Source organism: Mesitornis unicolor, unplaced genomic scaffold (genome assembly GCF_000695765.1).
Source record: "Mesitornis unicolor isolate BGI_N332 unplaced genomic scaffold, ASM69576v1 scaffold13805, whole genome shotgun sequence".
Classification (NCBI taxonomy): Eukaryota; Metazoa; Chordata; class Aves; order Mesitornithiformes; family Mesitornithidae; genus Mesitornis; species Mesitornis unicolor.
The window spans coordinates 65,793-81,119 of NW_010186243.1; the positions used below are offsets into that span (position 1 = coordinate 65,793).

A 15,327-nucleotide genomic window follows, 5' to 3' on the forward strand; every position below is an offset into this window, starting at 1 on the left:
GAAAGCACTCATCCTGCTTATTCACAGTATCTCTAATGAAACCCAAAGCATATGGCAAGATTATGCTGTTTCACAAAACGGTGCTTCTGACAGTGAACAAACCTTTTGAATCAAAAGTATCCCCGATACTTAAAAAAAAAACAACAAAACAAAGAAACAAAAAAACCAAACCAAGACAACAACAAAAAACAAACACAAAAACACAACCCCACCTTGTTGACAGAACTTAAGACACAATATTAAACATTTAAATAAAAGCAAATCTTAAAAGCTAGAATTTTTGAGGTCATCAACACAGTTTAATACATTTAGTTGCATCCACTACAAAGACTTACTTTAGTTGCCCTTTTTTTGCTAAAGCACACACCCACTAGAGAGGGTCAGACTCCCAGAAGAATAATGAAACAATAGCCAGACCATCTGCTGCTACATAAAGCACACTGAAAATCCAGGAATAGAGTATATAAGAATTGTACTAAAATCACCATTACCTTTTCATTTTCTTTCACACCAGATTCTTACCTTAGCTAAGCTACTAAAAACAAACAAAAAAGTCACCAAACCAGAAAGTTGTAGGAGCTTCCAGGCATAAATGTACAGGGTAAAGTACAACATGAACTTTGAGTAACTGTGTTTTTCTTCTCCTGGCAACTCCAACCCATGCACAAGGTTCCAGTGACGAATACTCTGCCTTCTGTTTAGACAGTAAGTGGCTGGCATGTATGGAACTGGTGCTCCACAAGGATACTGAAGAATGGGACAGGTATCTTCAATACCACCTCCATGGATATCCACAGCTTAAACAGTGTCTTTGCAGCTGTTGGTTGATTTCACTGCAAGGCTTACTTGTCACTGTGGCCTCTCCATGCCCCCCAGTTTATTTACACACACCAAATGTAAGGCAGTCAGAACTCCCTAATATGCTTAAAACAAGTGTGAATAAATGATTGCCCAAGGAAAAAGATTGCCTTGGAAAGACTTGCTGCAGAGTAGAGGACTACCTGAAAAGGAAGAGCAAATAAACAGGGGAATAGTACATTTACACTTCTTTTTCCTGACAGCTGTTCATAAATTTAGCCTCAAACTGCTGTAACAGAAACAGCTTCTCAGTTCCATTATATTGGAAGGATTTAGCCACTAGATACTTTTACCACATTATGACAGATCCTATAAGATGTGTGTTGTCCTTCTGTTGCTTTATGTTGAATAAACAATCTGATTTATTTCTTTAATATTTTAGCCATTCATTTCTTCCCTAGCCATCGCCTCTGCAGTAGCTAGGTGGGTTGAGCTTATAGGTTTTGAGAAAAATATTCGTCAAAACTCCTTTCACTCATCCAGTCCAACAACAAAATGCATTCCTATAAATCAGATTTAATAAAGGACTGACTTTTAAAACAAGTATTCAACAGTTTATCTTCTAAATCCATTTGAAAATATATTTTAATATTCTAACCAGCTATGTTTATCTTCTGTGTTGCTCATTACAGCTTAGCATTAACACTAAATTCATACAGCACAAACAAATGACAACTCTTAAAACCCCTCAGCCCTTTCAGAAGGGCATTTCACATGGGCACTTCCTTTAATAAAGCCACTAAAAAACTGCTATGTGGTGTTCAAACATGACTCTTCATTAAAGAGTATTTCAAAGTGACTGCTAGGATTCACAATCCCCACCCTCACAGAAGAGCTTCCCTCCCCCATTTTTCTCTTCTCCCTCCCAATTAAAGTGGGAAAGTGAGAGAAAACAAACTACTCTTTCTCAGTGGCACTAAGCAGTTTCATAAGGCAAGGCTCCTCTCAGATAATCATCATCATGGCCTGTCAGACAGATATGCGTGTGCTTCATGAAACCACATATGCATCGGCTGCAGGACAGCTGCGCACCAACTGGGTCACCAGCGATCCATACCACTGAACACCTCCCAGATGAGCTCTGTCCTTTTACATTACTGTGCTCTGTAAGTCATTACAGCCCCATTCCTCATAGGGCATTAATTATGGGGATTAGCAGTAAAAGGAAACACATGAACAGGATGTTACGTACCTTTTTTTTTTTGCTTTGAATCTTTGTGTTTTTGCTACAGCCAGGAATCATGGAATAAAAAGGATATGCAGAGTTCTGAACAAAATAATGCAATATAGTCTTCCAGTCTGCTATTCTAAAGACAACCGTATAAAAACAGTGTAAGAGGAGCCTGTTGACATATGACTTCCTCAGCTAGACAAAAAAAAAAATGGCCTATATATGCCACATTTTCTGTATTTTCCCAACTGCAGTGCAGAACATGTATCATTAAGTTGTAAAAACACTGAAGCACTGGCCACTGGGAATAAGCTGTCAGTAGGATGCAGTTATGAAGGGGATTAAAAATTCACATGAAGTTAGAAGAGACACAAGCCTTTATCAGCGTTCCTGTCATCCACCATTAATCTGCTGCTATAGCCAAAAGCATAGAACCCTAAATACTACCCTTTATTCTAGGAAAATCTGAAAGTGTTGCACTGTGAATTAAATGGCATAATACTTAACAGACCTAAGTGATCTACAATGACTGAGGTATCCAGTAAAAAGTAACCTAACTAGAAATAAAGCATATGTCCAGACTCTCTAACAAAAATACCAGTACAGTCTGTTAATTATGATCCACTCGGCATCATTGAGATGACCTAGGAACTGAATATGTACTTTCCATATATCAGTGTTTCAGAACTGAAAGTTAGGATAATATTTCATTATACAAACACTAGGTGTTTTTTTTTCCCTAATAGTTTAAAAACAAATACTTAGAAATTAAAAAAGATTAAAAACAAGCTAAGTTATATCACAGACGTCTCCTTTATTGGTAGCGTATTAGGCGAACAAATGTTCTTAACACACATTGTCATCACTTTTATTGACAAATGGTATCTGGAACATAGGCTTAAGGTTTGGGACACCAACCTCCACTTCAGAATTTTCACAACAGGCTGTATATTTGAACAACAACGTTGTTCATGTTTTAAGGCGCCATTTGTTGCATTATATCTTCCTTAAATATACATGACATTTATAGGGTATTAAATACAACTTACACAGCTCTACTCCAAGTGTACTGATAGAAGGCTTACATACCATATCCACTGACACTTACAGCTTTGAGTTTAAAAAAATTGTTTTTTCTTGTCAAAACTAAGTGCTCTCCAAAAATAAGAACAGTATACAGGAAGTTTGACGTTTAACCCTTAATAAAATAATCTAGTAATACGATTATTTCATTTTTAAAATTTATGTAATGACTAATCCCCTGTAGCCCTGTAAACCTGTTCAAAATGTTGACATGCAGAAGATCTGGAGGTGCTTCTCTTCATCTTTACACACTCTCCCACTAGACAGCAGTTAGAATTAAAAGTCTGCTCTTGGATATACACCTGTAAAGTCTCACCAACTACAACTGCTTTAAAAAAATTAAACATTGCTCTTACAAATGCTCCTAGGTATGAGATGTTTTATTACTGACCCTGCATGTCACACTTCCCACAACGGATATTCATGACTCAGAATCAAGTCTGAGATGAGTTCAGAGAATATTCTGTTGGCTAAGGACCATTTTCCATCGGAACAGTTTGAAAACAGATGCTAATACATTTGTCTGTCTTGCATTAATGGCCTTTAACTTGCAACAAGAGAAGCAAATTTTTTTCTCAGGCAGTCATTTTTTAAACACCAGTTCTTTAAATGAGCTACTCAACAGACACTAGAGAAGAAAAAAAAAAACAAACAAAAAAAAACAACAAAAAAACCACTGGACCCTAGATGTAACTAATCAGGCTCCACAAAAGACTTATTTTATCGACTTGTAAGCAAGCCCATGGACTCTTTTCTTTCTGTCACGGGTGCCTAGGGTCTAATCCAATCCTGCAATATGCCAAGTACTTTGAGAGCAAACAGATATTCTCTACTCTCAGCCATACCAATATAAACAGATGTTGTTCAATACATTGGGTTTGAGCTCAAGAAGGAGGAACAGCAATTAATCAGGAGCTGATAAGACTTCTATAGCTTATAACTCAGTATTTCTTGTATCAGTAAATACATTTACATTAAGCAAGGTAAATGCAAAACAGGGGCTAATGTTTAAAATGATACAGTTGTGGATTTTACTTCTTCATACACATCCATTCAGTATCACAGACAGCACAATTTAAGGTCCTAACTATTACTGGTTACAGCTTCATGTAAGAACAGTGGAATAGATAAGGTAATCTTCATATGCATTTTTTGCTACAGAAGATAGCAATCATTTTCCTATTTATTGTTGCTTCAAATCTCAAAGCCATATAGTTTCACTATTTTATCTTAGGGGAAGAGAAGACACTGTTCTGTAAACTTTCCCATAATGCCATCAAATAGAGAGGAAAAGTAATTAAAGTCAATTACTTTTCCCAACATTTTTCTCTCACTGTACATCCACAGAGCTTGCCAAAGATCAGTTAACAATAGCAAAAGACTAACTCATAGGTGGGCTGTGCAGGTTCATAATGGAGTCCTGATATATGTGGTACATCAGATATTATGTTAAAATTACATCTGTGCAGTCTGATCATTCAAGAATAAAAAGTGAAAGTCCCTTTGTAGGAGATTCTCTGTTATCCACATCGAAATTAAATTTAGCTCAATCAACATGTTAACACCAATTACAATCTTTCATTATATGCATCCCGAAAATGCTTGTTTTTTTACAAATCTGCTCCTTTCATGTTCCTTTAATGCTCCTTTCTGCTCCTTTAATATACTGCGTTATGTCACATTAGGAAGAAAGAGTTAAACCCACCTTATATCAGACATACCAGAAAACCAGTGAAGCCAAGTATATTATGACCAACTATTACTGAAATGGACTAACAATTACTTTTTCACCAGTGTTCTGACCTGTCAAGCTCTTGCAAGTATAAAGTCAATACATTCTTCAATATGTATTTCACTTCATACAGAAGCAATAAACACATTATGATTAAGACCTTCCGTTATAGAACAGGACAGCACTATAATTCTTATCATGAAATCAGAGCAAACTATGGTGAAAACACACAATGTTTTGTCACATGCAAGAGACAGATACAAAAATATTTCAATAATAAAAACTTCAGCTCTACCTTGGTTGCACTCAAAATAGAAAAATTCAAAATGTATCATTCATCTACATTACAAATGAGATACCAGTGACAGTCACCTGGCTGCTTGCTCAGGAAGTTTTCTTCTTCATATAAGATACTTCATGAACTTCTTTTCATTTGTGTTACATGATTATGCTTCTTTTGAGACACAATTTGCTGCTGGTCCTTTCTGTGTGCTATTTCTCCTGTTTGGATATTTTTTTTTTGAGTAGTACCATTCATTGCACAGTCTCTCTATATAAGTATTACATTTTCCTTCAAATCAAGCAAACAATATTCCTGAGCTGGCTCTCAGAAAACACACTGTTAAATCATTTGGAATCGTTCAATGTAAAATAAAAAGAAACATGCCAACATATTAATCTTGCCAGTAGCAAAACTGTTTTGTGAAGACAATAGGCAAACATGCTTTTTGAACTAATAATCCTTGTTCCTCCAGTATCAATAAAATTAAAGCTTTGCCTCATTCTACAGCATGCAGAGTATTATTGTATAATCTGTAAAGACAAAGTTAACTTGAGAATGTGCAGCCACTGATAAAGCTTCAAGCACAGAATGTACTGTGAATGCAACTTACTAAATAATACTAACTCTTCTGTGCTGTTTTTAAGATGACAAAAGTAAATTCACTTAATATTGAATGAATAGAATAGGAAGAAGAGATGCTTATTCATGTCAAATTTTTAAAATTCATTTGATTATCAAGTGCAATTCATGCAAGTACTCTCTCTTTCTTGTACTTCACATTTCAATGAAGGGAACTGGTATTTCCATCCATGATCATCTCCATCAGTATCTCATTCTGTCTCTTCTGTTCTAAATTCAGTCAAACTTTGATTTAACTGTGTTAATCAAAACACAGAATTTCATCCCTTTTCAGACAAAGGTTATTTCCTACTCTGGACAGGTTAGTGAAACTTTCCTTACTATAGGTTTAGATACACAGCAAGCATGCCTTCTTGCCTTATTTTTGATCAAGCATTCTTGGCATAAAAGGATTATCACTACAGTAGATCTGTTTTCATAAACTGGCTTTACTGTCGTCAAAGACTGGCAAAAGAGTTTCTATTAACTAAACAGTAAGTGTAGCACTTGAAAGTGATTATCCAACTTCCTTTCCTTTATAAAATAAAAGCAGATTTTTATTCTTTCATGTTTCTAATTTTAAATGAAAAACAATGCCACAGAATATTAGGGAAACAAAAATATTTATTTTTATAATGTGAAATTAAAAAGTAATGTTTATATATTTAGACATACATTTCATAAAAACTGACGCTTTCTTCTAAAGGCTTTCTTCTTGCATGATAAGTAGCTGCCATCTACAAGGCTGGTGTTGAAGGTACCGTAAAACCAGTACCTAATCACTGAATATACCATACTTTTGACATAGAGAAGCAAATACCAAATATTCTAAAAATCAACCATGCATTCAAAAGTGAACGATGAAAGATCCCTTCAGGTTTGTTACAGGAGCCTTCCTTTCTACACAGTAAACTCAGGAGTCAGTGCTGTCTGATCTTCAAGATGACCCTAAAGCTGCTCTCTTGATATGAGGCTTCATGGTACCCAAGAATACAGCTCTATTTATGGTTGGCAACCACAGCCTCCCTCCAAAGCCCTGCTGTTCCCTGCAGAGACCATGCAGACAGGCATGGGGAAGGGATGCGAGCAGCTGAGCTGTTACAAAGCAGAAGAGGTACTGTTGTCCTCACCGCCAAATCAGGTAAGAGTATTTCCAGACCTCTCTGACCAAGAGTACCGTATTTTCAGAAAACCACCTATTCTTCCCAGCTCATTTTGCCATCCTATATTGCCTTCTAAAGCTGAAATAGAACAATGTAGAAAAACTATGTCAGTATAGACATTGCATCAGTCATACTGTATAATCCTAGTAGTAGAACTGTCATTAGGTTTATCACAAAGGAAATCAATATATAACACATGGAAAGTCTGCAGGACTGATTCCCCTAACTTTGTGCTTTTTGAGAGCTTTTACCCCTGCACAATGTGAATGCAAGTGTTACAGCATTTTAACACAGCAACATCACCATATACATCCTTCACAGGTAGAAATGATTACACAAAATGCAAGAAGGGAAGAGACCAGGCTGTGTATAACCCCTCACAAACAGCAGAGCTCTGCTCAGATGTGACCATCAACACACTACCTGCAGGAAGTGTTTGAAGGAGATCTCGCACTAACATAGAAAATGCTGCCCGATTTTGTAACAGTAAAATGTAGAAGACAAACAAAGTGCACACATTATCCCTCTTCCACTCAACTAGATATGAATCAAGGATCTAAATGAATTATAAGGATCTACAAGCTTTTTTTAAATTTAGGATCATTTGTGATTTTAAAAATACTTCTCTTCCATTATAGTCTGAATAAATAGTTGTCTTTAAGTTATATGGTACTAATACTTCCTTTGTTGTCATTTGGTAATACCCTCTTCCAAATAGTGAAGATGATCAAAAACATCTAAGAAGGTAAATACTGCCTTAGAACAACTGCAGTCACACGGCCTGTTTGCACTTACGTTGAAAACAAACTGTCATTACACTGCCCTACCATTTGTAACCTCCACATGTTCTCACCTGCCCTCTGCAACAAGAGTCTCTTTGTGTGAAAGGTGCGTTTGTGTAACATTCCTTGGTTAATTCAGACTAGAACCAAAAATAGCAAACAGCTTGTGCTTCACCACGTTAGCACTGAAGCTCCATTACTCATATGGTTCAAGCACACCAAAGGGTTTCTTAAAGGGTTCACATCTGGTTTTACATCACTTCTAAGGAACAGGGAGGGAAGAAGAGAGTTGAAATTCTCACCATAACACAAAAGCTTAAAAAAGCAAGCAAGCAAAAACAAAAACAACATGCAGAAAAAAACCACCCACCAAACAAAACATCTCCCTGCATTTCCTTCTCCTATGCAACCCCATGTATCAGTCATTCACTTGCTTTTCCTCAGAAGAAGCCTCTTTATTAGAGGCTTTTTACTGTAGCCAAGTTCCATTCCCAATTACTGTATTATGGGTTATATACACTGAAAGAGAAAGTGCCCCTTTTTTTTCTACGGACAGCACAGGAGTTCAAGCAATGAATCAACATCCCAGTAGCCCTACAAGCAGAGTAAGGTATTCTTTTCCTCAAAGAATAGTGAAGGTATCATCTAAAAATACAGGTAAATAAATACAAGAGGAAAGGCCAAATACTAGATTCTTTTACCTCAACGCCAGCAAGGTTAGAATAAAACAGTCAGTATACTTGCTCTCTAAAACTTTTTCACATAGTTTAACTATAGGTGTTTACAGATTACATCAGACAACAGATTGATGGTATGTATAGTCTAACTGTTGAGCTCAGAATTCACTGAAGACCAAAAACTACACAATGTGTTTAGAAGATGGGACAAATCACAGGATTCTAAGGAGCCAGTAACATTCACCACAAGATTATGGCTACAAATCCAACCCACTTTGGGGAAGGTTGCCAACCTTCATATCTGACAATAGCTAAGTTATCACCGTGATGTTAACCAATAGTCAAAACTGGCTCTCTGAAAAGAGCTATTAACATCCTTTTCTGAATCTGTACATTCTGTTTGTCAAACAAGAAAACCATCAGCCTAAACAATCTTAACTTGCCCAAATAAAATAATCCTGAAATAAAAATATACCCTTCCTGATTCTTCTCTTAATCAACAAAATCTCCTCTGGATGGAGCCATGGACAAGTTACAAGCCTAGCTAAGTCAGAAACTTCCTAACTTCCTGTAAATAAAATAGCGAGTTGTGGTACAAGATGAGGTAATTCAAAGTAAGGTAAACTACCTCTAACCACAGAGCAGAAGTACACAAATGGTTGTTACTATGTTGCAGATGATGTAACTGAAGTCCATCCTGATGCTTGCTTGCCCTTGTAACTTCTTACCCAGTCTGCGCTTTCAGAGTAAGCAGGGAATAGGCTGGAAATCTCAGCAGTAGGAAGACCTCTACCAACAACGCTGAGTACTTTGATGTGCCACTTCAGGGACTTTGAGGCAAGAACCTTAAACAGATCACAGCTGTCAACACAGACTTAAGGAAGAGAAATGAACAGCAACAAAGGAGAATCTGATAGATCACTGGAAGCGCAGGTGTAAGGCCTCCCCAGAAGACTTTAAGAACACAGGAATTCTGCACTAACAAAACAATCAAGCTGTGAAACCTAGAAGCCTGCCACTTGAATCAAGACACCAAATGGCCGATGTGGAAGAGAATTTAGCAAGACATTCTATACAGGAACAGGAGTGGTTTCGTGATCCTTGAAGGACTTCCTCGACTCTGAGGTCCCCTCCTACAGGCACACCTCTTCCAACATCGAAACCAAGACCAACTCAGCTCCTCTCCTCTTACCATCTTAATCTGTTCTGCTGACTGCTGAAGAAATATCCATCTTTCATCCTATCTTGGTCTTCCACTTCTGCAATGCCACTTAAAGACAACCAGCTAACTCATTTTGGCTGACCCAAGCAGCATTTAAAAGATTATTAAAAGTAAGTATACACTCTGGTTTTACATTCTTCCTCTTCTCACATAAAGGTCATATAGCAGAAGGCCTGCAGTATTAAAACAGGCAACAAACAAGTTCCATCTCAAGACATATTATTTCAAGGACACCACTTACAGGTAAGCACAGGAAAGCTCTGACTTGTCTCCAATCCAAGAAATGGTTGTGTTAGCCCTGAAGACCATATCCAGCACCTTGAATGAATCCAAATGTAATCTTGCTGTTGCCACTTTATTCCTCCTCTAGTCTTATTATTGCAACTTCTGTGCTTGATTTCTACACCTGGCTATCATATTTGTCTGAAAAATTACTGCCAGCCTACAAGCTTTTAATTTTTTCTGGATGCATGATACTGGAATGCAGCAAGACAAAAGGAAGTTTGGACTTCACAGAAATTATGCCTCCAAGCTTTAGTCTACTTCCCAACAAACAAGAAGAGGGGGAGGGCGAAGGAATACAAAACAAACCAACCAAAAAAACCCAATACAAACAACAAAAAAACTCCAGACCCTCAAAGACACAGAAGGCCCTATGTGGGGAGCAGACATACTTGAACCAGTAATTTTATCAGGTCTATGTTAATAACCTTAAAAAAGTAAAATCTGTGACAAAAAATATCTTTAAATTAGTTCATACCTAGAAGAACTTCAGTTTACAGCATTTATTGATCATCTTCTTACTTAATTAAGCCAGAGGACTATGAGAGGACAATTTTATACTGGACACCATACCCAGAAGGTAGATGCAATTCATATACAATAAGAGAACTTGTAAGCCATACTTTCTCTGCTTACCAAGACTCATCCCATAGAGCACCTACTGCTCTTAAATGGCTATCACATGCATTAGGCATGGAACACACGATACAGAGACAACACCGTCACAGTCTAAGCTTTAGTTTTAGCCACTTGTACGTAATCTGACTGGCACACCATCTTGTTCATCCACAGGATCTTTGAGGACCAAAATTCATTACAAATTACTCAAAACAGAGTAACCCTAGTGCCATCAGATAAATAAAATCACATGTACATTGGCGCTGGTTCCTAAATGTACAATCACTATAGAAGTTAAAAGATTATTCAATAACCTTAAGAGTTTAAAAGTATATCAATCGAATATATACACAGAGTGTTTCCAAAAGCAACCAGATTCTCTTTTTCATGATGACCTTTTCTCAAGAGACCACACTAACAGAAACAAAACAGAAACGTAAGGCTGAAAACCACAAACTGGCCAGGTAACAACATGAGTCTTTTGGCTTACCCCCCTCCCCCTTCTTTTAAATTGACTACACTTCCATTTGACAGTCATTTTAAAAATGACATTTCAAGTAACATTTCAAAAAAACATATTTAACTGATCACTCCTACATTTACACTATAACATTACAAAATAAGGTACTTGAGTTAATGCAGACATATCTGGAAGCAAAGAAGCTAAAAACATTAACAGCTCCTTTTACCGAATTACCAAGAATTAACACGATTAAGTACACATTGAAACACTGCAGAGCAAACAGGAACTTCCTAGTCATAGGGCTCAGCAAACAAGCGCACCTTTATTCAACTTTAAACTAAAGACACACATACAGATGAAACATCACCAGTAGATGAAAGAGAGTGCACCGATGTCAAAAAGATGTAGCTTTTAACTTATAATAGCATGAACCACTGAAACAACGCTTGGACATTTTTAAGTATTCTGACATACAGTAAAGATGCAGTTTGTATAGGAAACACAACTAACAGTTTTAGCACCAGAGAAAAAATTCCATTGTACGCCTTTCCTCAAGCTTTAAACTCCATGAGTCGAGCAAAAGAGTATAGTTGTCACCTTCTGAAATACAAATTCAGAGACTCTAAAGTAGTTATAATGAACTGCATTCAATCAAAATGTTTTGTTCTAAAATCCCTCTCCTTCAACCATCTCACAAGAATGGCCCAAATAAATGACAGCAAATACGCTTACTGCACCTTCTTCAAACACTGTTCGCTTCACAAAAGACATTCTTTTATCACCACTGTTACCCTTATGCAGGAAATTAAGTGGGTAATTGGAAAGAAGGCAAATCTAGCAACTAGATACAGTTACTAAGACACTGTTTGAATGACCGCACAGAGCATATCACAGACTGTTATTGAAAAACACTGAAATGGGCTTTAATTTATTGCTAACTGTAATCAAAACCACACGTAAATCTGGGTTTCATACAACATAGGAAGTCAAAACAAAACCTGTTTACATAATGCAACCATTTATGTCCAATTTCTCTTACCATAAAAAGTTCTTATTTCCTTTGCAACACAATGACTTTGGTACATACAACAAATAAGATATTAAAAAAAAGAATCCACAGGCTCAGCACTGAACAACTCTTCCAGGGCTTCTGGTAAGAATGCATCTACAGTGAAAACATTTCTTTACATACTTAGGTATTCAAACACAAAAACATTCCTCAAGATCTTTACTCTTCACTAAAACAGTTCAAACAGTGCATTTTGTTCCTCTTAGGCAAACTGCTCCAAGCCCATTTAAAATTGGACAGTCTTTACATACTTTTAAAAAATTTCCTTTGACATGAAGGAAGCTTCAGACCCCCTATCAAGCACAGGAGACCACCACAGTATATCGAATAGCCATAATCGCTGCTAAAGATCTGGAAGGAACATATGTATAAATCAAACATAACAGCAGTGACATTTACAAGAATGTAGACATTTCACTGCTTCTACCAACATTTCTATCAGCTGTAAAGCTATACTGCAACCTGCCCGCAAGCTCAGTTGCAGAAAGAATGGCAGGGATTCAAATCTTCATGCGCTTCCTCTCTATCTCCCATTCCCCACTATCTCCTTTGAAAAGAGGAGACTTTGGAAGCAGCACCATATCTTCTGTTTGAATAGATTTAAAGATGTACCCCACATGGCAGAGTCTAACTACCACAACACTGTTGTACTCCTTCCCAAAACAAAACCGCAGATTTTGCACAGCAGTTCTTGATATACTACTTTTAAAATATTAGATAATAAAATAAAATATTAAAAACCTCTTCACTCACCACCAAGAGTACACAAAGTGGACATTAATCCCTGTTATTAAACCTGACCCACGGCAAATCAGGAATCCATTAGTTTCCTGAAAAAGCTTCTCAGCACGAAACTTACATTATCATCACCTTATAATAATATTACAGATCATCTCAAAACCACGAATATTGTTTTGCTCTATTTCCCCATTTGTGAAAGCTCTAAGTCAACATCCATCACAGCTCCCACAGTTTTAAGAACTGGGGTAGGGAGGTCAAGCTCACTCCAAGTAACAGACACGCTCTGGCAGAGGAAAAACTACATATTGTAAGGCCCTGTGAACTAGACATTGCAATGAAATCAATGTTTTATGAAGGAAAAGCATTTGGTTTTAAAGGTCACAAAGTGACAGATAAGAGCACACAGTGGAACAAATCCAGCAAATGACTGACTGGCCTGCAGGTTCAATGAATCCTAACAATAAATATTTCTGCTCTTTAAAGAATTAAAAATGTCAAGACACAATGGCTGCAGATAAACTGTGTTAAGAATGCAGACAGGCCAGACAATCTACTTCATATTTAAATATTTCACCTACCTGTCCTGTGACTGCTCCTCATACATTCTTTCCTTTCCTTCTTTGAAGAGTCTTATAGCCCGTTTTGACTTTTTCATGAGACTGTCAATGTAGATTTTAAAATATTCATTCTCACTGAGTTGTGCAAGTTTCTGGTTGTCATCATATTTGCTCAGTATTAGTCGCAAATGTTGATAAGTGTCAGGTAAAATGTCAAGTATGTAAGGTGGGCTGTTTTTGAGTTGAAGCTTTGGGTTTTGGCACAATCTTACCTATAAGCAAAGACAAGAAAATGTAAAAGACAAGAAATACGTTAGGATAAAAACTGATCTGACATCTTAAAACCAACAGGTACAAGCATGTCTGTCTAACCTCCAGGGACAAAGAACTATATCCTACCTCATTTAGATTACACGTAATCCCAACATAGTCTCTAAAGTCAAAGGATGTAAAATTTTACTTAATCCCATTGCATCTGTAAAAAGCAAACAAGCTTACTTACACAGTTTGGGGTTTTGCTTTTACTTTAAGAAAGTCTTCGCCTGCCCACTATATGCTAAGGAGTGTCTTATCAAAACGCAGTGTGCAACTAATGCCAAGAGCAGTAGTTTCATACCGTTCCATTTGCTGCAGGTGAGCTTCCCCATAGATGTTTAAAAGTCGACTAAGAACAGAACTTACAAGTTACCTTGTCATCTGCTTCCTCTCTCTTTTCTCTATCCAACAATATAGCCTCTTAGAAACTACAGGAATTTAAAGTCTGAGAGCTCTACACATATGAAAATGGCCTGAACAACACCAGTGATTCAAAAGCTAACAGCTACAACAGACAGAAATTAAGTCACTCACAAACAGAGATGTAAACCAAGAAACAAAACATTATAAAGTCAGTGTTTTCCAGTTCATGGCTATAATAGAAGATAGCATCTTAACGGACTTGGAATCATCATGCTCCTAAATGGCACAAAAATTGAGTAATATGTATTACTTAAAAGAATAAGCTTCAGATGCATTGAACACCTCTACTTGAATCTAGTCTCCACTAGAAACGTTTCTGGAAGAAAGTGGTACTGGTTTTGTTTTCTGAACATTCACAACATTAGGGTAATCATCTCCTAGCTACCTAAGTTCTCTGATAGTTTGTTCTGTAATGTTCTGCACCAGAAAGCAAAAGGGATCCAAACTAACTAGATTTTGAATGCCATTGCATTGAGCTATTCGCACTCGACTAAAACACTGCAAAAGAACACAATCAAGTCATGTGTGTGCAGCTCTACCTATGCAAATACTTATGAAAAAATTGTCTATGTGGTATAAAAGTTTTACAAGTATCATTGCCACATTATGTATTAGTGACTTTGACATTCTTTTGAGATAACTAACAAGGCTGTAAAAACATCTTAATGCTGCTGAAAGTAGACTCCTATTCCTACTTCAAAAAAGTACAGTCTTGAGTATTCCCAGGAGGGGAGGAAATGGGAACAAACTCATATCCTATAATACCCACCTCTTCAAACTCAAAGCTGTATTGTCATTTTTGACCCCTCCTTTCAATTTCTAGATCTGCATCACTAAGAAACTCACTGCCTTAAGACTGTTGCCACTAACAGACCTTTACAGGCCTAACAGCAAAGCAAACAAGTGATTGTCTTCCCCTCTAAAACATACACACAAACACACACCAAGCAATTAGATTTAGGTACCTGAGGTCATACTTAGAAAAACTAAGACAGAAGAGTGGACAAAAGCCAAACACTAACAAGTTTTAAAAAAAGAAGTCTAGCACCATTAGAACAGGGCAAACTCAGAACTACTATAGAAAAGTTATCAACATTCAAACACCAGTATTTAAAACATGACATTTGCAATAGCTCCTCTCATTTCACTGATCCATTGTTACTTTAGTAATGTCTATTATTTTCCTATCTACTAGACCAAGTAATGGATCAGGAACACTTTTAATGTGTTGTAGGACAGTCCTTCCCACAGAGAAATTTACACATCAGCA

At 36.9% G+C, this 15,327-nt stretch overlaps 1 protein-coding gene across 1 annotated transcript in view; it reads right to left on the bottom strand.

The window, feature by feature from the left end:
• The window catches only part of LOC104541117 (E3 ubiquitin-protein ligase CBL-B-like), a gene marked incomplete at its 3' end in the record, with an annotated part of 86,734 nt that overhangs the window by 63,861 nt on the left and 7,546 nt on the right, over positions 1-15,327 (bottom strand). Inside the window, 1 exon segment of the mRNA XM_010185091.1 lies at positions 13,341-13,591. Within this exon segment, the coding sequence (XP_010183393.1) occupies positions 13,341-13,591 (251 nt within the window).